This window comes from Gekko japonicus, unplaced genomic scaffold, assembly GCF_001447785.1.
Source record: "Gekko japonicus isolate JY-2015 unplaced genomic scaffold, Gekko_japonicus_V1.1 scaffold76, whole genome shotgun sequence".
Lineage (NCBI taxonomy): Eukaryota > Metazoa > Chordata > Lepidosauria > Squamata > Gekkonidae > Gekko > Gekko japonicus.
Window position 1 is genome coordinate 2,047,017 of NW_015166420.1, and position 26,669 is coordinate 2,073,685.

Genomic DNA, 26,669 nt, shown 5'->3' on the forward strand with positions numbered 1-26,669 from the left:
TCCCCTCCCCCACAACAGACACCCTGTGAGGTAGGTGGGGATGAGAGCTCTGAGAGAAACTGCTCTTTTTCAAGAACAGCTCTGACAGAACTATGGCTTGCCCAAGGTCATCCAGCCAGGTGCAAGTGGAGGATTAGAGTCCAGATTAGAGTCCACACACTTAACCACTACACCAAACTGGCTCTCCTGAGTTGTTCAAAGAACAGGCTATGCAAGGTTTCCAGCTACGGGTTAGAAAATACCTGGAGATTTTGGGGGCGGAGCCTCAGGAGGGCGGGGTTTGGGGAGAGGAAGGACTTCAATGCGATATAATGCCACAGAGTCCACCTTCCAGAGCGGCCATTTTCTCCAGCCAAACTGATCTGTGGCCTGGAGATCAGCTGTCATCCCAAGAGAACTCCAGCCACCATCTGAAGTTTGGCCACCTGAATACCACAGCCCTGGCTACTGGGTCTCACTGTCATTCTGTACAGACTGAAAGCACACTTTGGAATGTGTGGGACTCTCCTGCACGCTGCAAAGGAAGATTCACAGTGACGATCATGCCGTCTCGGAGAATCCTGCACGCCAACGAATCTCTTATTGAAGAGGCCTTGGATAAACTACCGGGGAGTTGGAGGGATTTCTCCAGAATGTGGTTTTGAAGACCCTTTTCCCAGTGGTTCCCGATCTACCCCCCCCTCCCCCCAGAACGTTAAAGAGAAAAAAGAGACGCCTCGCTTCTGTTGACAACAGAGAAAACATAAGCCTTTCTAGAAACAGAGATACATTAAGATCTTCTCGGGACGAGAGCCGATGAAAAAGCGTGTACAGGAAGCTGAGGTGAAGAACAGTCATAAATTAAATCTGATCCAAAAAAAAGGAAGGAAGGGGAAGGAAAAAACCACCCTAAAAAGGAAGGGGAAAAGAAACCACCCTAAAATCTCCAAAGTGTTTTATAAATACAGATCTGACGCCATCCCCGACACGCTCCGCTCCACCCCCCTCCGCCGTTCCCAGCCCCTCCCAACAACAAGATCTCTTTATGAGGTTTCCTTCCACTGAATGGATCTATCCAGTTGGCACTGCCTAATCCATACCTACTGCAAAGAAATTGGTCAAAGCATCTTATTTACTGTTTTGCTACCCTAAATGGCTCATGGGTTTATTTAACGCTAGCAAACTGTGCTCGCCCCCCCCGCCCCACCATGGCTACCACCACCACCACCCCGCCTTCTCACAGATCCCTCAAATTATCCCATCCAAGCAGAGATCAAAGCTCTCTCTCCTTTTAAGCTACAAAAAAAGGTAAAACCGGCCGCTTGGAGTCTGAAAAGGCATGGGGGGGGGGGAAATACTGCATTCTTAAGAACACAGGAGGTAACTTTTATTGAGCGGAGGAAGGATTAAAAGCGTGAGCGTATCAGGTTCTAAGTCTGACGCCGTGTGTTTTTAACAAATCTGGAACCGTTCGGAGAAGGCCTCACTTTCCCGGAGGGGCTCTGAAGAGTTGGTGACAGTTCGGAAAGGCACTGGTGTCTGCCTATGAGCCAAGGCAAAATTTGGGGGAAGGACCCAGCAGATGCACCCCCACACACACACAACTCTCTCAACCACGAGCCATCTCCCCGGCTAGCTATTAAAATGCACGTTACGGGAAGACCTCTAGTAGAGTTCTCCCCTGCTCTTCTATTTGGGTGGACCACAGGGCTGCTGAAACAGCGCCTCCCCCCACCCAAAGGCGGTGCGAGTGGTTCAGCTTCCCCCCACCCTCGCAGGGCCAGGGGTGGGAGATCGGCCCCAAAGGAATTGGGGCTACGCAACTACGAACAGGCTTCTGCAAACTGGTAGGTGCAACCCATTAACGTCCCCTCACTTCAGGTTAAGGGGTAAGACGACATCTCTGAATTGCACCCCGTCACATTGACAACAAACTCCTCGTGGGAGAATCCCTTCTCCCTGACACACTGGATTTCTATAAGCAAGGGGGGGGTGGAAAAGGAGATCATTCAGAGGGAAACCCCACACACACACACACAAAACACACACACCTTCATGAGAAGCACCGCCCGACTGCTTCTGCCGATCGCACAAACTGAGATAGGAGCCGGACTACCGACACGAACGACTGGGGTCAGGGCAGGGACCTTCACAGTCGCCCGAGAACTCAGTGGTGCGATCCGTCGTGCTTTCGCTTCCCGGCACCCCCAGCTTCAAAGGGATTAACCCCGAATCCTTTCCAAGACCATCTGCTCGGGATTTTCTCTTTATTAAAATCAAATGTTAAAAGAAGGTAACATCCGGCGGCCAGCTGCAACCCGGAAGGCACGTGTTAAAAGCAAGGGGGGGATTCCTTCTCGAGAACTGAACACCGCCGAGTACAAACTCGAAAGATCCTGCGTCAAAAACGCCCGCGAGACACGATGGGGCCCCGGTTTCATGGTCCGCTGGGCTGGCTTCTGGGTGAACTGGGTGCAGCACAGCTCCTGCCAGCCCAGATTAAGCAACCCAAAAAAAAAAAGTTACATCATTCTGACAAATTGAGACAAAGGACATGCATACTTCAAAACGCACACCGTGTCATCCGGGACAGTGCCGCGATCACCATGATTACCGCCAGACAGTAAAGGGCGTCCACCCAGGTTCCCTTTTTACGAAATGAACCGTCTCCTCCCTCCCTTTTAGCACCAAGTTTCACAGCCGCCACGCTTGCGGGGCACGAGCGGGACAAAAAAATTGTTTCCCCCTCACCTCTAACGCTAATGCAAAACAAAACTTTACGCGTAGCTAGATCCGCGCCACGTGGCCCATTGGAAAGGAAACGGTGCCGACTCTCGCCCGACGCTTCCTGGAGAATCCTGTCTCTATTCATCCTTTCATGGGCTAAGGGGGGAACCGGATGACAGCAGCGGAGTGACTCAGGGGAAGGGGGTATTTGAAAGGGAGAAAGGCCACCGGACCCTTCCCCAGCTGGGGGATTTTCCTCTGCTCCTTGCAACTAGTGGCTCCCCGAGGCAAAGGGCAAGGGAGAGGATAAAGAAAGCCGTGGGAGTGGAAGAATTAATCTCCATCCTCCCCCATTTTGACTTTCCACTTCTCTGGGAACCCCCAGGGGGTACCTGGAAAACGGTGGGCGTTTCTGGAGACATAAATGGGGCTTTGATACCAATGCAAACATCGCCACAGAAAATCCGTTGGTGGGCTCATAAACTTTGGGGTTTGCTCTTTTTACTCTTCAGAGGAAAACTGGGCATTTGGGGAGGAGGGAGTGGATGTCAACCCCTCTTCTTTATCTGCTCAATCCCAATGGTGTCTGCTTCCAATCTTAAAGTTATTTTTTTTTAAACTGCTATCTTCCTCCTTCCCCCAAACTAAACCCATGAGCCAAACCAAGTTTTGTTTTTACCTGTACATCACATTGTTTATCCCGGGGTTGGAAGTCTGATACCCAGAGAGTGTCCCCAAAATGCGCTTTTTTGATTTTGCTGCCACTACCACTAATTTGGTCATGGAACCGGTGCAGGGCGCCCTCACTCTTGCGCTATGCTTCTCAGGACGTATTTGACCGTGTAGGCAAAGGCTGCGAAACCGACTATAACAAACAAGTTCGCCAAAGCTCCGCCCAGGAGTCCGTGGTTCCGATTGGCCTGCTGGAGGCCCGGGTGGTTAGCGGCAGCCAATGGCACGTGCCCGTTGAGGAGCGGCAGCCCATTCTGGCCGTGATGCGTCTCCCCGTCGGGAACAACGTCGGGCAGCGGGAGGGCCGGGGGGCGGCTGTGGAGCTCTTCTTGTGCCTTTTGCTTCTGCTTGATTTCCTAGAGTGGAAAAAGATGGGGGAGGAGGAGAAAAAGAAAAACTCAGTGGAAGTTAATACTTAATCTAGTTGACTGCTGAACAAGCCTAAGAGAGCCTAAGGTGGTAAGATGCATTTCTGCAGGCGAGGCCCTTCGTAGGTTTTGCTTGATTTTTTAAAAGTTCCTGCAAGAAGACAGCTGGTGCATCAGCATTCTGAAGCCCAATGTACTCGTTTTCTACTTGCGGGGAAGTGAGTTTAAAAAAAAAATGCAGAGGAGCATTTTAAAGAACACCCAAAATGAGATTCTGCCCTCAGCCATCCGAAGCAAATCTCATTCCGTGGCATGGGTGAAACAAGCCTTTGGATCTACAAATCAGTGTATTTCAGACTGTGTCTTTGGGGAAACAATTTCAAATCAGTACCTATCATGAAACCCCTGAGCATAGCAGAGGATTCTGGGAAGGGAACATTCTTGCATTTTTTAATTTTAGTTATGTTGACTGAAGGGAACCTCCACGTTCAGAGGCAGTCAACATCTGAATCCCAGAGCCAGGAGGCAACATTAGGGAAAGGCCTCGGCCTCTGTGCCCTGTTGTTGGCCCTCCAGAGGACCTGGTTGGCCACTGTGTGAGACAGGATGCTGGACTAGATGGACCACTGGTCTAATCCAGCAGGGCTCTTCTGATATTCTTATGAAGGCCTCGGCCTCTATGCCCTGTTGTTGGCCCTCCAGAGGAAGTGGTTGGCCACTGTGTGAGACACGATGCTGGAATAGATGGACCTTCACTGGTCTGATCCAGCAGGGCTCTTCTGATGTCCTTATCAGGGGAAGGCCTAGGCCTCTGTGCCCTGTATGTTGGCCCTCCAGAGGAACTGGTTGGCAACTGTGTGAGACGGGATGCTGGACTAGATGGACCTTCACTGGTCTGATCCAGCAGGGCTCTTCTGATGTTCTTATGAAGGCCTCGGCCTCTATGCCCTGTTGTTGGCCCTCCAGAGGAACTGGTTGGCCACTGTGTGAGACAGGATGCTGGACTAGATGGATCTTCACTGATCCAGCAGGGCTCTTCTGATGTCCTTATCAGGGGAAGGCCTCAGCCTCTGTGCCCTGTTGTTGGCCCGCCAGAGGAACTGGTTGGCCACTGTGCAAGAGGGGAGGCTGGACTAGATGGACCGCTGGTCTGATCTAGCAGGGCGCTTCTTCTGCTCTTATGTTAACTGTTGGATATGGATTTTATTTATTTATTTTGATTTATATCCCACCCTCCCCGCATAGCAGGCTCAGCGTGGGTTCCATCATACCATGTCAACAGTCACATAAATATACAAAGTAACAGTTAATACCAATTAGAATACATCAAAGCTAAAATACAAATTGTAATTTCCAATACTTCTAACCAAAGCCTCAGCAGATTGGGGTTCCAGATGGTAACTCAGGTCTGGGTCACTGGAGGGGAAGCCCAATAAGGCGTGAATGCTCGCCCCCTCACTTAAAAGCCTGGTGGAAGAGCTCCGTCTTGCAGGCCCTGCGGAACTGTACAAGGTCCTGCAGGGCCCTGATCTCACATGGGAGCTCATTCCACCAGGTAGGGGCCAGGGCCGACTATTTATGGTTAAACAGAAGGCTGGGGTATAATTCTCGTAAATAAACAAACTCACACAATCTTTCCATCCATTGAAATGGCCTCTCCCATGGTGATTTTATCAGGAAGCAGGGTCTTAAAACATTGCTAGGTTTCTTGAGGTCTTTCCCCAACCCACACGCCATTACCAAGGCACACTGCCTTGAGCTCTTTTGTAGAGAAGCAGGTTAAAAATGTTAGGAAACGCTGCCTAAAAATATTCTTACCTTGCTCTTCCCCCAAGATGTTCAGGGAAATGTCGAAGGCCGCTATCTCCCCCCCCCCCTTTACCCTAACAGCCACTCAGTCATGTAGGCTGGTGGTGGAAAGTTCCATCGACTTGCAGCCGGCTTATGATGACGCCTTGGGGTCCTCGAGACAAGATGTGTTCGAGACAAGAGACAAACAGAAGCTGTTGGCCATGGCCTGCCTCTGCCTAGAAACCCTGGGCTTCCTTGGTGGTCTCCCATCAAAAGTACTACCCAGGGCGGCCCCTGCTTAGCTTCTGAGATCTGACAAAGTTGGTCTGTCTTGGGCCATCCAGATCTACCAATTAGAATACATCAAAGCTGAAATACAAATTGTAATTTCCAATACTTCTAACCAAAGCCTCAGCAGATTGGGGTTCCAGATGGTAACTCAGGTCTGGGTCACTGGAGGGGAAGCCCAATAAGGCGTGAATGCTCGCCCCCTCACTTAAAAGCCTGGTGGAAGAGCTCCGTCTTGCAGGCCCTGCGGAACTGTACAAGGTCCTGCAGGGCCCTGATCTCACATGGGAGCTCATTCCACCAGGTAGGGGCCAGGGCCGACTATTTACGGTTAAACAGAAGGCTGGGGTATAATTCTCGTAAACGAACAAACTCACAATCTTTCTATCCATTGAAATGGCCTCTCCCATGGGGATTTTATCAGGAAGCAGAGTCTTAAAACGTTGCTAGGTTTCTTGAGGTCTTTCCCCAACTGGCCCCCATCCAAACGCTGACCAGGGACAACCCTGCTTAGCTTCCAAGACCTGGGGCTAGCCTGGGCCACCCAGGCTGGCGATTGACATTAAAATGCATGTGTGGCTGGATAGCTTGTAAATATTGTACCTTACCTCTACCACTTCGGGGAATAATTCACAGAAAACTTTGTCTTTCAGGTTAAACGCTAAGCTCTGTGAAGCAAGCTGCCTTTTCTGTGGAGAGAGAAGGACAAAGAGGAAGTCGTAAGAGGCAGCCGTCTTCCGTACCGAGAGACATGCCTGCTGACCTTGACAAACATGCTTTTGTGTGCTGAGCCCAAAGAACAGGGGCCACCATCTACCCCAGTGCTCTCGAGGAGGGCGTCTGAGACTGGCAAGGGGAGAACGAAAATAGCCTCCCCCCCCCCCCAATACCCCAGATCGCTGTTTTTATCCTTTCCACGCAATGTTATTTTTTTAATTCTTACTTTTTAGCATTTCAAATTCATGAGCTGTTTGGGGGGGGAGAAAAACAGACCAGAAAGGTTTTTAAACATACACACCAAAGGATCTTTGTGGGTCGTACCTCCCTCCCAAGACAATTTTCCTTTGTGACCCATGAGATACTATGTGTGCAATGGGATCGTGTTATTTTGTATTCGTGGACAAAAGGGGAGAGAAATAATGCATGGGGACAAGGGTAGACTTGCAGAGAAGATGGGCAGAAAGAGGGAACGTAGCTTTAGAAGTCACAACGTGCAATCTCTTCCTGTCTCTTTAGAAACGTGGAGCTGGAAGGGACCTCAAGGGTCATCTAAACCAACCCCCTGCACAATGCAGGGAATTCACAGCTACCTCTGCTCCCCCCCCCCCGATGACCCCTGCTCAATTTAACACTTTATTAGGTCATCCAGGAGTTTCTACGTACGCAGCCCAGACGGACTTTTAGGCACACACATATAGAACATTAAATTGGAAGTCAACTTCTTCAAAAGGACGCATCTAACCAAGGAGGCCACTCACAGTGAACTCCGACGTTTCTATGCTCCCCAAAGTGGGGCCTTTTTCAACCATAAAACTAAGCAGCCCCGTTAGGATTGTCGAGACCGACCACGCCGGGTTCCACGTGTCAGGGTGAAAATCGGTAATTGAAAGACATAGCCTGTGAGGAGAGAGGGAAAAGTGTTATTCCAAAAACATACAGGGAGATGGCTTTGCAAATATGTGTTCCAAGCAACTTACAGACAAATTGGGGGGGGGGGGAGAAGGGGAAAACATTAAAACCATTTTGATTGATTTTAGTTGAAGTACATACATAGAACTGCTCTAAATAAATACTAAAGAGATGATTTATCGTTCGTGTATGATTCTAAATGTGTAATAAATACTAAACAAACCACTAGGGGGGTGTGCTTACTATATACCGAGCTGAATAAATACCCCAAAACTACCTTATTGGAATTTTTCGGGTATTTATTCAGCTGAATACAGATTAGACAATCTGATTCGGCTACCGAAATAGCCATGCCTGGATAAAAGCCGACAAATTTGGGCACGGCTAGAAGGCATTTGAAGAGACCGTGGTTTCCCGAATATTTACCAAAATACCAATACAATACTGATACTGGTATTTCAGAATATTCAGGAATACCAATATTTTTGGGGTCCAACAGCCCTGAATTGGGAAAAAAAGCTAATTTATTTTTTTTTGCACACCCCTACAAATCACGTTCAACTGAGGGGGGGGAAGATAAGGGCAAATATACGAAATAACATACAGCTGGTCAAAAACAACCCTTTAGGGCACTGACTCTTAAACCAAGGGTCAGGACTCCAAAATAGGGCACGTGTAAGATACCAGGCCCGGGGGGGAGGGGGGAGCAACGATGAGCAGGAAGAGGAGGGGGTTGCCTCTTCGTCATATGCAACATGACCATTAAGCCTGCTGCTTGATAACGCTACATATTTCTAAACACTTTTTAAAAACGTGGTCCAGTCACAGCCAACATGGCGATCCTGGAGGATTCTCAAGGCAAAGGATGTTCAGAGGTGGTTTGCCATTTCCTGCCTCCATGTCACGGCCCTGGTATTCCTTGGAGGTCTCCCATCCAAATCCTTAACCAAGGCTGACCCCTGCTAGCTTTCAAGAGCTGACAAGATCACACTAGCCTCTCTCAACCTACCTCACAGGGTTGCTGTGAAAAATAAATGGAGAAGGGGAGGGAAAAAATATAACCCAGGTTTGGGTTTCCGCTGGGGAGAAACGTGGGATATCAGTGGAGTAAATAAGCTGCTAAAATAACTGCCATCGGCGTAACTTGTGGCTTTCAGTCTCGGCTTCTCTCACTGGGAACCCACAGGGGTCCTAAGGGAGGACCCAGAGCTTGATGGTAGATGGGTAGAGGACATATTTTACATGCATGAGGGCCCAGGACAGCAGGGCTGGGATGGGCCTTGGGGTGGGGAGTTGCCCAGCCATTTTCAGGTAAGCTGAAAAACACAAGAAGAGCCCTGCTGGATCAGACCAGTGGTCCATGTAGTTCAGCCTCCTGTCTCACGCTGTGCCCAACCAGTTCCTCTGGAGGGCCAACTACAGGGCAGAGAGGCCGAGGCCTTTCCCAATAAGAATATCAGCCCCGCTGGATCAGACCAGTGGTCCATCTAGTCCAGCCTCCTGTCTCACACAGAGGCCAACCAGTTCCTCTGGAGGGCCAACAACAGGGCAGAGAGGCCAAGGCCTTCCCCTGATGTTGCCTCCTGGCTCTGGGATTCAGAGGTTGACTGCCTCTGAATGTGGAGGTTCTCGTTAGTCACCATGGCTAGTAGCCACTGACAGACTTATCCTCCATGAATCTATCTACCGGTAATCCCCCTTTCAAGCCGTTTATTCCTCTGGCAGCGAACTCCACATTTCATTCACTCCTCTCCCCGATCGTTCCTACTGCCCGTCAGCTTTGTTTGATGCCCTCAAGCCCAAGTCATTTTGGGAGAAGGAGAAAAAGCTCTCTGGGTCAACTCTCTCCACTCCAGACATAATTTTATAAACCTCTTATCATATCCCTCCTCTTTTCTAAACTGAAAAGGAATAAACTAGATGCACTCTCATACACACACAGAGGCCAAGATGGACTGAGGATCTGACAGCATAAAACAGCTGAACAGGCTGGCGGGATGGTGGGCAGGGGGGAGAGAAAGAATCAACACCCACGAAGCTGCCTTCTACTGAACCAGTCCCTTAGCCCCATCAGGATCGGTCCTGTCTACTCAACTGACAGTGGCTCTCAGCAGGGGTCATTTCCTGCAGGAGCGCACAGGAGAGGAGCTCCGGCAGTAAAGAGCCCAGGGGGCGGGCACATGCAACAAGCCCCACCCCCTGCAGCCCCGGGCTACAAGGAGCAAGAAGCAGCCAGGTAAGTTGCAGAGGCCCCCCCCCCCTCAGCTCCCCGGTCCAAAACAGTCCAGTGGCAATTTTAAGGCCAAGGTTTATTCAGGTACAAGCTCTCCCTCCTCTGTGAGGGCAGATCTGCCCATCCCCCCCATAGCTAGCAATCCAGAACAGTCCAGTGGAGCCTGAGTGGTGGGTGTTGCCTTCTGACACACTTCCGGTGATGTCGGGGGTGTGGCATCTGCAAATAAGTTATGCTAATAAGTTATGCTAATGAGCTCCTGAACCTCTTTTTCTACAAAATGGCCCCTGGCTCTCAGGATGGAGTCCTCCTGCCCGATGCTTTTAACAGGAGACACTGGGGATTGAACATGGGACCTTCTGCCTGCAAAACAGAGGCTCTTCCACTGAGCCACCGCCCCTCTTTTTGCAAGATTTGGGGACCCAATCAGTGTTCCCTCTAAGCTGAGTTAGTGTGAGCTAGCTCGCAGGTTTTTAGCCTCTGGCTCATACATTTTTGTCTTAGCTCGGGAAGGATGGGGCTCCAGAGCCAATAATTGATGCAGCAGCCAAATCGCTCGCTCACCATTTTAATGCCAGTAGCTCACAAAGTAGAATTTGTGCTCACAAGACTCCACAGCTTAGAGGGAACACTGGACCCCATCAAAATCCAAAAATGAGAACAAATCTTACTTAAGGGACTAGGCTGACCCCTCCACTTTCTCTCAAAAGTCATCCAAAACATCTAGTCTGGTGGGGTTTTGCGAGTCCCCCCCAACTACACCAACCAGTTATTGTGTCCCTAAGAAACTGACCTCATAAATGATACATACCGTGTATTGCATTTAAATCTTCCATTAGGCGTTATCATATAAATACTCGGAGGTTTGAAAGGAAATTCTCTGGGGAAAATCAGTTTCCCATGGTAATAGCCACCTGCGATGGGGGAGAAAAACAAAAACACGGTTACTCACTTGGGAAGCACCAGGAGCTATCCAAAGGGCTCACGGGACCTGGGCGAGGGCCTCAGAGACTAAATGCTACTGTTCTAAAGGGTGCAGCCCTCTAGATCACCTGGCACAGAAAGGATTTCTCGCCAGGGATCACAGGCCCTGAAGCAGCAATTACTGGGGGCACTTCAAATCCCAAACCCAAAACTGAACATTTTAAATTCTCTGGTAAACACGCTTTGTGTACTGGTCTGAGAAAGGCTGGAATAGGGACCTGGGAGAAGCATCAGCCATCGAGGTTCTTATCACATCCTGGCTGGACTACTGCAATGCACTCTGCATGAGGCTTGCCCTTGAAGACTGTTCAGAAGACTCAGTGCCAAATGTGTCAGCAAAGCTGCCATCGAGAACAGATGCCGATTGGTTTGGCGCAAGGTGAACTGGGTCAATGAAAGGGAGACTATTTATTCATTTATTTGATTTATATACCGCCCTCCCCGTAAATGGGCTCAATTAATATAATACAATTAAAACAACGTTAAAATGACGGTTTGCACAGAATAACGTCATAAAATACCATGTAAAAATGGAGAGATCAGATGTCGGATCAAATCCAGGTGTCAAATCGGATCCACTAGTGGGTGACTGACCAAAAGCTGGGGAAGGGAGGGGGGACATCCGCCACTTCCACCAAATGCCTGGTGGAAGAGCTCCGTCTTGCAGGCCCTGCAGAACGGCAATAAATCCCGCAGGGACCTGATCTCGTACAGGAGCTCATTCCACCAGGTGGGGGCCAGGGCTTTCCGGTCGAAGCCTATCAGATGTTCCTGGGGCCAGGGAGTGGACCACCAAGAGATGTTTGGGGGGTTTGCTCACGGATGATAACCTGAGCTCACTTTGAGCACGGCGTTCCCTTCCCCTGCCCGCAGAATGGCTTTTCTTCCATCATCTTTACCCTCTGAGGAACCAAAACTGAGAAGTTGGTTGACAGTTTGGGTATTCATGCCATAACAGTTTAAAAAAAATATTAAAACGTAGGCGGCATCTGCCACCAAGCTTCACCCAATTTCACAATGGAATTCTGATCTGTTCATCACACGTGGCTGAAACACACGTTGCAACGGCTGAAAAGTTAGCTCAGCCCTGCCCCCTCCATCCGAAGGCTCCTCTACTCGGCTCTTCATTCGATTGTACACAGTTACGCATTTACCTTCATACGGCGTCATCTCCGGTCCCCGTACCACGTAGTGCCTAAGGGAAACAAGGAAGCTCGCATTATGCTTGTCGGATTTCTGGGGGGGAGGGGGGAGATCACCCACAACCAAGTTACAAATAGATCTCTGCCTCTGGGTACTGCTTAGACCCCCGTACTCCTGGGAGGGATGTCCCCCTCTGGACGTGACCTACCAGGTAAGCCATCAATTACTGCATGTGGGAGGTACCAAAAGGTCACAAGCCACCAGTGGCTACGGCACCCGCAGAGCAATATGTAAGCAAGCCGTCGCAGTCACTAAAGCAGAACTGTTACTCCCATCCTTAAAAAGTATATATAGATTGAAAATGGCAGAGCAAAATTACACAGAAGAGATTGCTCTGTATCAAGACGGGTAGAAGGAAGACCTCCACGCATGGATGGACCGCCTGAGCTGGTGAGAGGGCTCTTGCAAAGAATTCTGACCTGGGTTGACCAGGGTCTGATCCTGCACAGGGACTTCTTCCGTTCTTAAGAGAACAGATTTACCATCGTTTCCATATGGCTCTGCTAGACCTGAACTATTCAGGGACCCAAGGAATGGACTCTTTGTCAATTAAAAATTGCGCACAGTGGTCTGTGGGGATTCTAGGACAGAACAAATGAATTGCACAACACTGATGCTAGTCCACATGTTTCGTGAACCCGGGAGCCCCCAACCAATTTGGAGTCTTCTGAAAGTGATTTCCCCCTAAGCCTGATCCATTTCATGTGTGCACGCCTACGACGGCCTCAAAATGTTCTGCAGCAGTTCAAATCCCCTCCAGGATATCCAAGAAGAAAACTGTCAGCCTCCAGTGTACTGGGAGGTTCCAAGTGACCCCAAAACTTTCCTTTGATCCAACATGGAGTTGGAAGGACTTGTTAAGAGGTGGTATTTTTTCCTAAATGCTTATTATTCTTGTCTCCCCACTTTCAGGAAAATACATAAGGGGACTAGAGATGTAAAATTTCCTGAAATTTTGAAGCTCGGGAAAAAAAACCGTGTTTTTTTCCGGGAAAAAACAGAAATTTTCAGAAAAATTGAAAAAAATGCTACATTAGCATTTCTTTTGTCTTTTCTAGATTGAAAGTCATTCTGTTACTTTAGGAACATAAAATATGACTATGGACATTTTTACTTGGCATGAAATTATCACAACTAGCATATTAAAAATATAGTGTATCCAAACAATTATTACAAACAGAATACCCACCCACATGCAAAAACAAAACTGAAACCTTTTTATTATCTCTAAAGGGGACTACAGAAGATTGAAGGCCAGTCACGCTCAAGGGGGGGGGGGAGCCATCCAGATCTATATGTACATCTGTCCTGGGGCAATATGTGTGCTTGATACACACAGATGTTTTTCAACATCTGCCATCTCTGGGGGAGCTGAGCTGGGTGGAAAGGCAGCCTAAAAAGGTTCTAAATAAAATAATTTTTGAACCCTTTTCTTTAAAAAGGCACACGTAGACTGTGGAAGGCTGAAGCCACACCCACCCACACCAATGCTCCCTCTAAGCTGTGGAGCCTTGTGAGCAAAGATTCTTCTTTGTGAGCTACCAGCATTAAAGAAGAAGAAGAGAAGAGATTGGATTTATACCCCACCCTTCACTATCCAAAGGCGTCTCAGAGCAGCTTACAAACGAGCGATTTGGCTTCGGCAGTTTGCTCTAGAGCCCTCCTTCCTGAGCTAAGACAAAAAATGTGTGAGCCGGAGGCTTAAATACTGTGAGCTAGCTCAGCTTAGACGGAAGAAGACGAGGAGGAGGAGAAGGCGGACATTGGATTTACACCCGGCCCTTCACTACCCAAGGGAGTCTCAGAGCGGCTTACAAACTCCTTTCCTTCCCCTTCCCCACCCCACAACAAACACCCTGTGAGGGAGGTGGGGCTGAGAGCGTTCTGACAGAAACTGCTCTTTTTCAAGAACAGTTCTTATCAGAACTATGGCTGGCCCAAGGTCATCCAGCAGCTGCAAGTGGAGGAGTGGGGAATCAAACCCGGTTCTCCCAGATTAGAGTCCGCACACTTCACCACGACACCAAACTGGCTCTACACCAACCTTGCCCCACGCAACACCACGCAGCAATGAGGCAATCTGTGCACTTGCGACACACAGACGGAGAACGCCGCCGGCTGCAGCTGGTTCCCTCCCCGACCTCACCTCACCCTGAGTTCTGCAGGTGCCAACTTGCAAATGGGCAAAATCAACAACTTCCTGTACATGTGCCCCCTCCATGGTGCCCCCCGCCTCGTGGAACGGCCTGCCCGAGGAGGTCATGAGGGCTCCCCCTCTCCTGTCTTTCTGCAAACTAGGCAAAACTGGATTATTCGAGAGGGCTTTCCTACACAGGTAGCATGGTCCCAAAGGCTTCCCAAAATTACTCGGACAAATTATTAGGGACTGGTGGTCTGTACTTCTGTGTACTTAAGTTTGCTACGGTTTGGATCCGGTCGTGTAATTTTGCCTCGTTCAATTGTGCCGTGTCCGTGTTCACACATTTATGACTTGCTTCAGGTCTGTTTTTTAGAATTACAGTTGGTTCGACAAGCCCAAACCCTATTCCATTGTCTACTGAATGTCCCGTCTTCTTGATTGCGTTGACTCACTCTGCGTAAAAACATTAGAGGAGCCGCGCGGGATCGGGCCAATGGCCCATCTAGTCCCACGCTCTGCGTCACGGCGGCCAAAACCCAGGTGCGTCATCCACCTTGATTCCCAGTTTGAAAGGAAGGCTATAAATAATGTAAATAAATAAATGAAGTGGCATCTTATGGTCACGCCGGGGTGTGACAAAGAGACGGAACGCAGGATGATTTGGACGTGCAACGCTCTCGGGCGGAAGAGACCACGGGGCAGGCGTGGCCCCCCCCCCCACTTCCTCTGTCAGTAAGCGGCAGGGCTGGTTTCGTGATCCTTACCATTCGAGGATATTTGATGGGAGAGGTTCAGCGCAGATATAAGGCACTGGGTCTTTTTTAATGCGCAGGTAGTCTTGTTTGAGTCTCTGGGTGGCTGTCGTGGGCGCCCGCTTGGTACTGTTGCTGCTCATCTGGGGATAAAGAGGGAAAGATTATAGCATCTTCCTCTTCCTCTTGGGCTGCTGCAGTGGAACGAAGCCCGAGCAGGTGAGTTTGACCACTTTAACACATCGTCTTTACCCCACCGTCCCCACCGAGGCAAGCTCAGGGCGCCTTTCACAAGAACAGAAGTAAATAAAACAATATCAGTATAAAACACACAACATAGTTATTTAAAACAATTTACATAGCGACGGCAGTACAGCTGTGGTAAAGTGCGTACGAAACATACGTTCAGTGGTCAGTTCCACTATTGGTGGGCTCAGGCTAGAAATAATATTGGCAGCTCCTTACCTAAGTGCCTGGCGGAAGAGCTCCCGTTTTCGCGGCCCTGCGGAACTGTGAAAGGTCCCGCAGGGCCCTGATCTCTTCTGGAAGCTCATTCCACCAAGTTGGAGCTGCCACAGAAAAAGCCCTAGTCCTGGCCGATGCTCCCTGTAAGCTGTGGAGTTCTGTGAGCAAAAATTCTACTTTGTGAGCTACTGGCATTAAAGTTGTGAGCGAGCGATTTGGCTACTGCATCAATTAGTTTGCTCTGGAGCCCTCCTTCCTGAGCTAAGACAAAAATCTGTGAGCTGGGGGCTAAAAAACTGTGAGCTAGCTCACACTCACTCAGCTTAGAGGGAACACTGGTCCTGGTCGATTCCACCCTAGCATCCTCAAGGCCAGATGATTCTGCGACCCTGACCGTAGTGCTCTCCGGGGAACATGTGGGGAAAGGCGGTCCCTCGGGTGGGTAGGTCCCTGACCATAAAGGCCTTTAAAGGTAAGCACCAGCACCTTGAAGCGAATCCAGTATGCTACAGGTAGCCAGTGCAACTTTCACTACAGGCTGGATGTGCTCCCGCATGGGGAGTCCCATCAACAGCCTGGCCGCCGCATTCTGCACCAGCTGAAGCTTCCGGATTTGGGTCATGGTTGTATTTTTGTATTTTATTCCTCTAAATAGATTTGGAGGCTTTTTAGTTTAAAAGGTGGTCTATCCAGTTTGGTGTAGTGGTTAAGTGCGCGGACTGTAATCTGGGAGGACCGGGTTTGATTCCCCACTCCTCCACTTGCACCTGGCTGGATGGCCTTGGGCAAGCCGTAGTTCTGATAAGAGCTGTTCTTGAAAAAGATCAGTTTCTGTCAGAGCTCTCTCAGCCCCATCTGCGTCTGTAAGCCACTCTGAGACTCCTTCGGGTAGTGAAGGGCGGGGGATAAATCCAATCTCCTCCTCCTCCTCCTCCTCCTCCCTTCTCTCCCCAGAGTTGCCTCCATAATACCGACGGAGAGTTCTGCGAGCAGTGTGCCCCCGGCTTCTACGGAGACGCCACTGCCGGCACCCCTGAGGACTGCCAGCAGTGTGCCTGCCCACTGCTTGATCCGGAGAACCAGTGCGTATCAGCTGCGGGGAGGGCTTGGCCCGGGGGGAGGGGGGCAGGCAGAGGCAGAGCTGATGGCCGTCTCCTTTTCCTCCGGCAGGTTTTCGCGGATGTGTGAGAGCCTGGGGGGCGGAGGCTACCGCTGCACGGCCTGTGAGCCTGGCTACAGCGGCCAGTACTGTGAGCAGTGAGTGCCCTTCTCAGTCGTCCTTCCCCAAGGCGGCTGCTGCTGCTGCTGCTGCTCCTCCTCCTCCTCCTTCTTCTTCAATGAACTAACTAGATGGGCTTGGTGCTGCCCACAGACCGGTGTCCAAATGCCCTGTTTTCACCTTTTCTCTATTGGGTTAAATGTAATAAAATCAATTGCCTTGGGAGCACAGAAGCTTCACGCAGTATCCCCGATCCGCCGCATTTCCCCATTAAGGGGGAAATGCCGTTCAAACAAATGACAGAGATGATCTGACTCCAACGGTAACAGGAGAAAGAATTTTTACTTACAAAAAGAGAAGCACTACTTACATGACCTATTCATGTAGGGACACTGAACTTACCGTGAACGGATTAACTTCAGAAAGGTGAACCTGCTACAGCTCCGAGCCCAGGTAAGAGAGAGAAGAGAGGCCCCATATAAAACGGAAGGCCAGCAAGGGCCAAAGAGGCTCAACATCGAACCGATGAGAGGGTGGGGGCCAACCGCCAAGTGTACCCCAGGGAGAGAATTCTCCCCACCCTTTCCTCTCCCAGATCCTCTTGCATGCAGAGTTACAATAGCCAACATTCTCTCCCTTGCTTGCAGAACATTCATCTCCAGAGCATCTCTCTAGAACCTGGGACACTCAGACACTGACATAACACTGTACCCCAGGGAAAGGATTCTGTCAGTTAACGCCGTGTTTCATTGAAGCAAAATGTTATTACGACTCTGAGCCACTAAGAATATGATTGAATATGTAATGCAATTTGGAATGGTAGATTGAAACGCAGTTCTTTGTTTTGGGGACAAGGGAAACACTCTGCACAGCCAAGATGCTATAAAATTCACCTCCATGCTTGAAAGGAGATGGATGGGGGGGGGGGGGCCCAACAACAGGACTGTTTCAGGAAGCACAGGTAAGTCAAGTCCCGTGATGATTTTAATTTGTGTTAGAATCTGCATCCAAAATGTCTGGATATATGGGCAATGCAATATCTTGTTGATCTCTGACATAACACTGTGCCCAAGGTAAAGGATTATGTCAGTTAACTCCATGTTTTATTGAAACAAAATGTTATTGTTACTCTTAGCAATTAAAAATATAATTGAATACGTAATGCAATTTGGAATAGTAGATTTAAATGCAGTTCTTTGTTTTGGGGACAAGGAAAACACTCTACACAGCCAAGATGCTGTAAAAGTCACCTCCATGCCTGAAAGGAGATGGATGGGGTCTAAAGATGGGATTCTCACAAATTAGGGCACATCAATCTCCAGTTCTAACATATTTATTACCTCTGTTGTCCCCCCCCCCAGTTGAACCAAAACAGATGATGACCAGGAACTAAGCTTGTCGCTAATTTGATCTGTTAAAAAAAAGCGTCCTCACTATTTTGCGTGCTAATTTAACAAGCAACTCCTATATATAAAACCTATGATCTGTAATTCCATTTCATCGTCTGACGGAGCGTGCATGCCCACGAAAGCTCACATCCTGAATAAAACTTTGTTGGTCTTAAAGGTGCCACTGGACTCTTAACTTTAACCTGGGACACTGTCATTCTTCTCGCCATCTTACCCTCACTGGAGGAGTTATGTTGAGCGGAGAAAGAAATGACAGACCCACGGTCACCCAGCGAGCTTCAGGGCTTAACGTCGATTTGAACTTGGGCCTCCCCAGTCCTAGGCTGATGCTCTAGCCAGTGTTCCCTCTAAGCTGAGTTAGTGTGAGCCAGCTCACAGTTTTTTAGCCTCTGGCTCATACATTTTTGTCTTAGCTCAGGAAGGATGGCTCCAGAGCAAACTAAATTATGCAGTCACCAGATCACTTCCTCACAACTTTAATGCCAGTTAGTTCACAAAGTAGAATTTTTGCTCGTAAGACTCTACAGCTTAGAGGGAGCATTGGCTCTAACCACTACAACGTACTGGATCTCACTCGTCTTAACCCTCAGGCAAGGCACTTAGATGGCAGTCAGTAAAACTGGCAGAGGCCGTGCATTGAGAAGATGATGGCACAGCGCACTCTGGCGTGTTTCAGGCAGAGACATTATTAGCCTTTCTACTTGCAAGCTGCCGGGATCGCTGTGGAGAAAGTAGAGCGGGAAACGTTCTAAATAAATAATAATGTCTGTATTAACCAGACTCTCATCCCTGGAGAAAGAGACAGTTCCCATTTCAATCTTTCAGACCCCTTCAGAGCGTTGGCTTTTAAAGCGCACGTCCCTTATCTCTCTTCGGAAAGGGCGCGCGGAGTTGCCAGAGAATTCTGAAGCGGAAAGAGAAGGAAGCGTATCAGCGAGTCTATTGTGAGGAAGGAATCGAAAAAGCAGAACCCAGCTGGCGTTTCTGGAACGGGCACCACTGACAAGCCGGCCATTCAGTTTCAGCACGCGGAAACAAGGTGACGCTTTTTGGCTCGCTGGGAGACGGGGTGGCGGTGAAGATTTACAGAGGGCTGGAGGCTACAGAAAGGTCAGGGAATCCTGCCTCTGGGGGTGAACAGCAATCACGCTTGGCTCCCAGTTTACACAGAAATATTTCTGGGATGGGAAGAGAAGAACCCAACCGATTTCGAGCATTCGGACGCTTTGGAGAAACCCCTAAGCCAACAGGGCCATGCCAGGGGTTGACGCACTCCCCGCTCTTCGCCTGGTTCTGGACTTCTGTGGGCCGCCCCGGCCACAGGCTGCTGGGACAGCCAGACCAGGCACCGGCTGGTGCTAACGTCAAAAGCAGGACCCTGGTTCCTTAGTCTCATCTGAAGAGCTTATCCCATAAATCCCAGCCTTAGAGTATGTTTTAATTTTGATCAGTAAACAATAGCTGGTTCAATAGCAGAAAAGGGCAACTCGGATGATAAAAGGGTTGGAACACTTTCCCTATGAGGAAAGGTTAAAGCGCTTAGGGCTCTTTAGCTTGGAGAAAAGACGACTGAGGGGTGACATGATTGAGGTTTACAAGATTATGCATGGGAAAGAACAGGTAGAGAAAGAGGAACTTTTCTCCCTTTCTCACAATACAAGAACTCGTGGGCCCTCCATGAAATTGCTGAGCGGTCGGGGTAGAACGGATAAAAGGAAGTACTTCTTCACCCAAAGAGTGATTCACACATGGAATTCACTGCCACAGGAGGTGGTGGTGGCTACAAGCATGGACGGCTTCAAAAGGGAATTAGAGCAGAGTTCCATCAGTGGCTATTAGCCACAAGGTATAGATAGGGGCTCTGGGGCAAGGGATGCTCTGTCTTCTTGGTGCTTGGGGGGGCCAACAGTGGGAGGACTTCTAATGTCCTGGCCCCACTGGTGGACCTCCTGATGGCACCTGGTATTTTTGGCCACTGTGTGACACAGGGTGTTGGACTGGATGGGCCTTTGGCCTGATCCAACATTGCCGTCTCTTATGTTCTTATTCTTATGTTAACTCAAGTTCTTACATTTATATAAGATGGTTGCTAAGCCAACTGTGTTATTAAAACACACGTTAAGAGTTTTAAATAGTTAAGTTTTAGATAGATACACTGAATAGAATACCAACAATATTACTGTTAAATAGTTTGTATGGTTTGGTATTCTCTGAATCACAAGTTTCATATTTATTTGATAAAAATAACAAAAATTGGAAAGAAAGAGAAAAGGCAGGACCTGAAAGCTTTAGACCAGGGGTCCCCAACCTTTTTGAGAATGTGGCCGCTATTCAAATTCTGATCCAGGGCCCAACCACAAAGCAGCTGCTGTAGGAAGCGAAGCCAACCTCAAAATGTCAGGGAGGAGGATGATATAGAACTCTAATAGTAATTCTTCAATGTTTCAGGAAGAAGCTCTGCTTAACAGGATGCTTTTATCAGCCACTCAGAAGCTCTGCTGGGCAAAAGCCCTACTTAGACCCACCCACTTTCTGAAAGCACTTGGTGGAAACCAGGAAAGGTGTTGGCAGGGGGCCATGGGCATCACGTTGGGGACCCCTGACTTGGAGGGTAGCGCCAACGGCTTTGGAATGCGAGAGCGGCCGTGCCAGATCAGATCGACAGTAGAGCTTCTTGTTTCACACAGTGCCCAACCAAATATCCTTAGAAAGCCCACAAGTCAGGCACAGAGGCCAACACCTGTTTCTATCCCCAAGTCTACTGCCTCTGCACATGGAAGCTCTGTTTAGTCACTGCAGCTAACAGAAGAAGAGATTGGATTTCTAACCCACCTTTCACTACCCAAAGGAGTCTCAGAGCGGCTTACCATCTCCTTTCTCTCCCAGGTGGGTCTGAGAGAGCTCTTTCAAGGACTGCTCCTAAGAGAACAGCTCTTGTGACTGACCCAAGGTCACACCAGCAGCTGCCTGTGGAGGATTGGGGACTCAAACTCGGTTCTCCCAGACTAGAGTCCGCGCTCCTATCCGCTACACCAAAACTGGCTCTCGTTGACGAGCCTCGGCTCTCCCTGAACTTGTCTAATCCCCCATTAAAGTCAAGCGCAGTTAATTCTCATAACAAACAAGGACTTCCTTCTGTCAGTCCTGAATCTGTTGTCCATCACTGGGTGGCCCTGGGCTCTGGCATTATGGGGTTGGGGGGGTTTCCTCCTTTTTCAATCCCATGCATTTATCAGCCATGAATCTACCAGCCCCCCACCCCTGCCAGCAAAAGATAGTTAGAAGAAGTCTTGAAAAGGAGGAGGGGTGGGAGAACAAGCAAGTCAAGGGAACGGGCACGCCTGTGGGCACATTCTAAGTGTCCCAAGAGGGCCCCCATACTGCCGTCCTGTTTCCATTTCAACACCGATGCTAAAAACAGCTTTGCCTAAGAGGAAAAGTACCTTTTTTTAATAAAAAAAAGTTAATCAGGGTTGTTCACAGCCTGGAGTAAGTAAAGAACTCCCTGCAGGCAACCAGGCATTTTTTCAATCAGAAGGCAGATTCATTTGTCTGTGTGTGTTCTACCCCCTCCCCCTTTTACTGGGGAGGTATGAAAGGTACGGTAACAAGAAAGGCTGTAGGGCAAGTGACCGCAAAAGGTAACCGCTTCCATCTGATAAGCCAATACAGGCAGTTGTGAATTATCCAGCAGGGCCAACAATCCGGCCTTCATCACCAAAGGAAATTGGGGGCTATTCTTTGGCAGATAAAAAGGATGAGTTTTAAGCTCCCCGGGAGGGCCTGCTCAATAAGTCTTCCGTCCTCTTGCATCAGGCAGCCTTTGCAAAAGGTTGAGAGTCTGATAAAGCTTGCCTTTAACTAGTGCAATGTGGACACAGGGCACCCAGAGGTGGCCTTGCTCAGCCATTGGGAAGAGAGGATAAAAAGGGGGAAAGAAAACAATTTTGATGGAAGGGGGGGTGGGAGAAGAGTTAGAAAGGCAGCAAAACAACCGACTAGACTGAAGTTTGGCAGCACCTGAGGGACCAAGATCGTCAGGGTATAAGCTTTTGAGAGTCGTAAATATGTAAGCAGAGCCCTGCTGGATCAGACCAGTGGTCCATCTAGTCCAGCATCCTGTCTCACACAGGGGCCACCCAGTTCCTCTGGAGGGCCAGCAACAGGGCACAGAGGCCAAGGCCTTCCCCTCATAAGAACATCGGAAGAGCCCTGCTGGATCAGACCAGTGAAGGTCCATCTAGTCCAGCATCCTGACTCACACAGGGGCCGACCAGTTCCTCTGGAGGGCCAACAACAGGGCACAGAGGCCGAGGCCTTCCCCTGACATTGCCTCCTGACACTGGGGTTCAAAAACTGATGGCCTCCAAAAGTGAAGGTTCCCTTTAGCCACGAGGGGTAGTAGCCACTGATAGACATATCCTCCATGAATGGGTCTAAACCTCTTTTAAAGCGGTCTATGCCTCTGGCCACCACTACATCCTCTGGCTGTGAATCCCACAATTTAATAACTCACCGTGTAAAGACGTAAGACCAAGTTTGAGCCCGGTGGCACCTTTAAGGCCTACGGCGTTTAATTCTGAGTATAGGCTTTTTTGTGCACGCACACTTCTGAAGAAATGTGCAGCATGCACACAAAAGCTTATACCCAGAGTTTAATTTTCTTGGCCTTAAAGGTGAGAGCCAATTTGGTGTAGTAGTTAAGTGTGCAGACTCTAATCTGGGAGAACCGGGTTTGATTCCCCACTCCTCTACTTGCACCTGCTGATGTGACCTTGGGTCAGTCACAAGCTCTGGCACAGCTTTTCTTGAAAAAGAGCAGTTTCTGTCAGAGCTCCCTCAGTCCCACCTACCTCACAGGGTGTCTGTTGTGGGGAGGGGAAGGGAAAGGAGTTTGTAAGCCGCTCTGAGACTCCAAGTGAAGGGTGGGGTATAAATCCAATCTCCTCCTCCTCCTCCTCCACTGGACTCAAACTTTGTTCTGTTCCTTCAGACTGACCCACCTGAATCTGCGTAAAGATGTATTTCCTTTTGTCTGTCCTGAATCTACTGCCCATCAGTTTCAAAGGTCCCTTAGAGAAATCTAGCCGGTGTCTCAGGTGCTGCTTGACTTGAGCCTCACTCTTCTACTGCAGACCAGTATGTTCACCCTCTGGAAGCACCAGGAGGAGCTTGCCCAACAAGAAGGTAACGCGGCTTTGCATGTTAACTGTCAAAGACATACTCCAGGCCTGCTGCAATTAAAGACTCAGCTAACTTGATAACATCATGCTTCATCTCCCTCTTTCGGGGGAAAAAAACAACTATCCCTGCCCCTCCAAGTCTCCACGAAAGCCAAATACACATAACACCTTTTTATTGGGCCAACCAAGTCGGCCCAAAAAGCTAGCTGAGCTTTTGGGGCCACCAGAATTCTTTATCAAGATGGGTGTTAACGGGGCTTTAGAAAGATCAGTCAATCCTAAAAGAAATCAACCCTGACTGTTCCCTGGAAGGCCAGATAATGAAACTGAAGCTCAAATACTTTGGCCACCCAATGAGAAGGGAGCACTCACTGGAGAAGACCCTGATGCTGGGAAAGATTGAAGGTCAAAGAAGACGGGGATGGCAAAGGATAAGATGGTTAGACAGTGTCATAGATACAACGAACATGAAATTGAGCCAACTTCAGAGGACGGCGGAACACAGGAGGGCCTGGCGGGATCTGGTCCATGGGGTTGCGAAGAGTCGGACTAGACTGTGCGACTGAACAACAACAACAGAAAGACAGGAGAGCGGAAAGCAGATCTTTCTAGGCCACGAGGTCAGTGTCTGAGCTCCCCAGCTTCCACAGTGAGAAGCCGGCAGACTGCGGCATGAGGTTACAGCGTGTCCTCTAGGAAGTTTTGCTCAGTTAGTTCATTGCCGTTCTTTGCTCTTTCGCTGAAATAGAGAAACCACCCGAGCCCCGTCCAAGATCACCCCAATCACCGCATGAGACTCACGGATTCCTTGCGGACTGAGAGAAAACAGAAAGCACCTTCGTAGCCCGTGTATTAACAATGCCAGGGATAAATCTGTGGTGTTATACAAAGAATACAGCCAAATCAAAGCCAACGGATTTCGTTCTTCTTTGGGGGATTCTGTGGGGGGAGCCAATGTGGCTGTACGTTTCCCCACACACACATCCTTCCAAAAGATTCTGTAGACCAGTGTTCCCTCTAAGCTGAGTTAGCGTGAGCTAGCTCACGGTTTTTTAGCCTCCGGCTCACACATTTTCTGTCTTTGCTCAGGAAGGATGGCTCCAGAGCAAACTAATTTATGCAGCAGCCAAATCGCTCGCTCATAACTTTAATGGCAGTAGCTCACAAAGTAGATTTTTTGCTCACAAGATTCCACATCAAGACGGGTAGCCCTGTTAGTCTGTCTGTAATGGTAGAAAAGGGCAAGAGTCCAGTAGTACCTTAAAGAAGAACAGAATTTATGGCAGGGTAGGAGCTTTCCGAAGTCACCACTCACTTCTTCAGATAGCTCTGTCGCAGCAGAAAAGAGCAAGAGCAGGCATCTAGATGGCATTGGCAGCTGTCAAAACGAACTTCTGTACTTGAGCAGGCTGTGACCTGACCCAGCAAGATGGTTATTATGCTCTTAGACAAGTTTCAGACAGATCAAGTCACAGCGGACGGGTCTATCAGGTTCTATTAACTGTGAGAGCCAAGAATGGAACCTTCATATTCCAAGGCAGTGTACCTGTGAATGCCCAATGCAGGAAACAAATACAAGGGGTCAGCCGTTAACCCCACACTTTGCTTTTCGTTCTTTCAATTGCTCATGGTTAGATACTACTCAGTATGCTGGACAAGGCAGACCTGACGAATTCTGAAGAAACTATTGCGGGATCAGGATTGGACTGTCAGTCCTTTGCTAAAACTCTGCAAAACCTCTGGTACACCTATAATACTTATTTCTATAGTAATCAGCCTACATAGTTGCAACTTTGGTTCTGTTCTGCTCCCAGAAGGCTTCAGGCCGCTGCTATGTGCTGTGTGTGGCCTTCACTGGACAAGACTTCACCCCATGTGACTTTTTGTTTACTGGGAATGTTTACATTTTACAGCAGTCAGAAGTCACAATCAAATTTTAAATAGATAATGAGTATCAGAAACTAGCTTCCTTGATTCAGTGAGTCATCCTGGCTGAACCCAGCTTTCCTTGACTTCTCTGACCCCAGAAACAGAAAGAAAGGGGCTGAGTTTGTTGTATATGTCAGATATATGTCAAATGCTCGTCACAGACTTGATTGACAGTTACGTTAGCTCCAATGAGTGAAAGAGGGTACTTATTGTCTGATCTGGTTGTTCTGATCAACTACCCTCAGTTATGGGTCTCGACCGAGCAGCCAAGGATATCCTTTAGAGAATTACGAGCACACTATTTATGTATTGGGGTTGTGCGGAAATATTCTAAGTTGAATATTGAAATGCTACAAAAATGTTTTCTGACTTAAGAGTGTGTAACGGAATAAATTGAGTCTTGATTTAGAACAACTCTCTCTCTCGCTCTCTTGATGCAATTGGGAAGCCAGCTTCTCTCCCTCCCAAACTTGAACACAGCGGGAATGAGGGTGCATGCAAAGGGCCCTGCATCCCTCATTTCCCTGACAGAAACTGACCTCCGGAAACTGACAACTGTGGAGGACAAGCAACAGGATAGCCAACCCTGGTAGGGAACAGAATACTGAAACAGGAGAACACGTCATTTGATCCTGCAAGATAGTTATGTTCTTATACAGGTTTGTATTAATTCGTACAGGCCAATCAACAGTAACTAGCCTCGTGAACTTCCATGAACAGAAGCGGCCCAGGCAGAGGAGACAGCATCTGGTCAGCCACTGTTGGCAACTGGACGCTTTGATCCAGCAGGGAAGCACTGCTGTTCTCCTTAACAATGATAGGAAAGAATTGAGCCTCCATGTTCAGAGGCAGTCTACCTCTACAGCAAAGATGAAAAGACCAAGCAAAAGAAGGGGATCATTACTCTTCAGACCTACTTGTGGAGTCTCTCCAGTTTACATAAGAACATAAGAGAAGCCAATGTTGGATCAGGCCAGTGGCCCATCCAGTCCAACACTCTGTGTCACACAGTGGTCAAAAATACCAGGTGCCATCAGGAGGTCCAGCAGTGGGGCCAGGACACTAGAAGCCCTCCCACTGTTGCCCCCCCCAAGCACCAAGAATACAGAGTGTCCCTTGCCCCAGACTGAGAGTTTCTATCTATACCTTGTGGCTAATAGCCACTGATGGACCTCTGCTCCTGATGTTTATCTAGTTCCCTCTTGAGGCTGTCCATGCTTGTAGCCGCCACCACCTCCTGTGGCAGTGAATTCCACGTGTTAATCACTCTTTGGGTGAAGAAGTCCTTCCTTTTATCTGTTCTAACCCGACTGCTCAGCAATTTCATTGAATGCCCACGAGCTTCTGTTGCAGACCGGGCACCAGACTACAAACTTTTAGTTTAAGTCAGAGTGGTTGCACTTAACGGAGACAGACACTGGCGTAAATGACAACAGACAGCTACTTAGAGAGGGATTTGTTTTCTGTTATTTAGCGCACGATACTGGACTCAAAGGACCTGATCCAGAAATACAGTCGGTATGAATTCATAATTAAACTCAGCCTCAGCACTAAGAGCCAATCTACCTTCTAGTATAAGATGGGGAGGGCAAACCAGAGGAGAGCTGTTGCCATCTATGCCCTGGTCATGGGCTTCCA

The 26,669-nt window shown here is 48.9% G+C and overlaps 1 protein-coding gene across 1 annotated transcript in view; it reads right to left on the reverse strand.

Moving 5' to 3' along the window:
• Positions 1 to 1,232: 1,232 nt before the first annotated feature.
• UBE2J2 (ubiquitin conjugating enzyme E2, J2) overlaps positions 1,233 to 26,669 on the reverse strand; it is a 26,231-nt gene continuing 794 nt past the window's right edge. Inside the window, exons 2-7 of the mRNA XM_015411663.1 lie at positions 14,839 to 14,969; positions 11,886 to 11,926; positions 10,559 to 10,661; positions 7,364 to 7,502; positions 6,494 to 6,574; positions 1,233 to 3,794 (exon numbers count right to left, since the gene is read on the reverse strand). Coding sequence (XP_015267149.1) covers positions 3,510 to 3,794; positions 6,494 to 6,574; positions 7,364 to 7,502; positions 10,559 to 10,661; positions 11,886 to 11,926; positions 14,839 to 14,969 — 780 coding nt within the window. The 3' untranslated portion in view covers positions 1,233 to 3,509. The remainder of the gene's footprint in view (positions 3,795 to 6,493; positions 6,575 to 7,363; positions 7,503 to 10,558; positions 10,662 to 11,885; positions 11,927 to 14,838; positions 14,970 to 26,669) is intronic.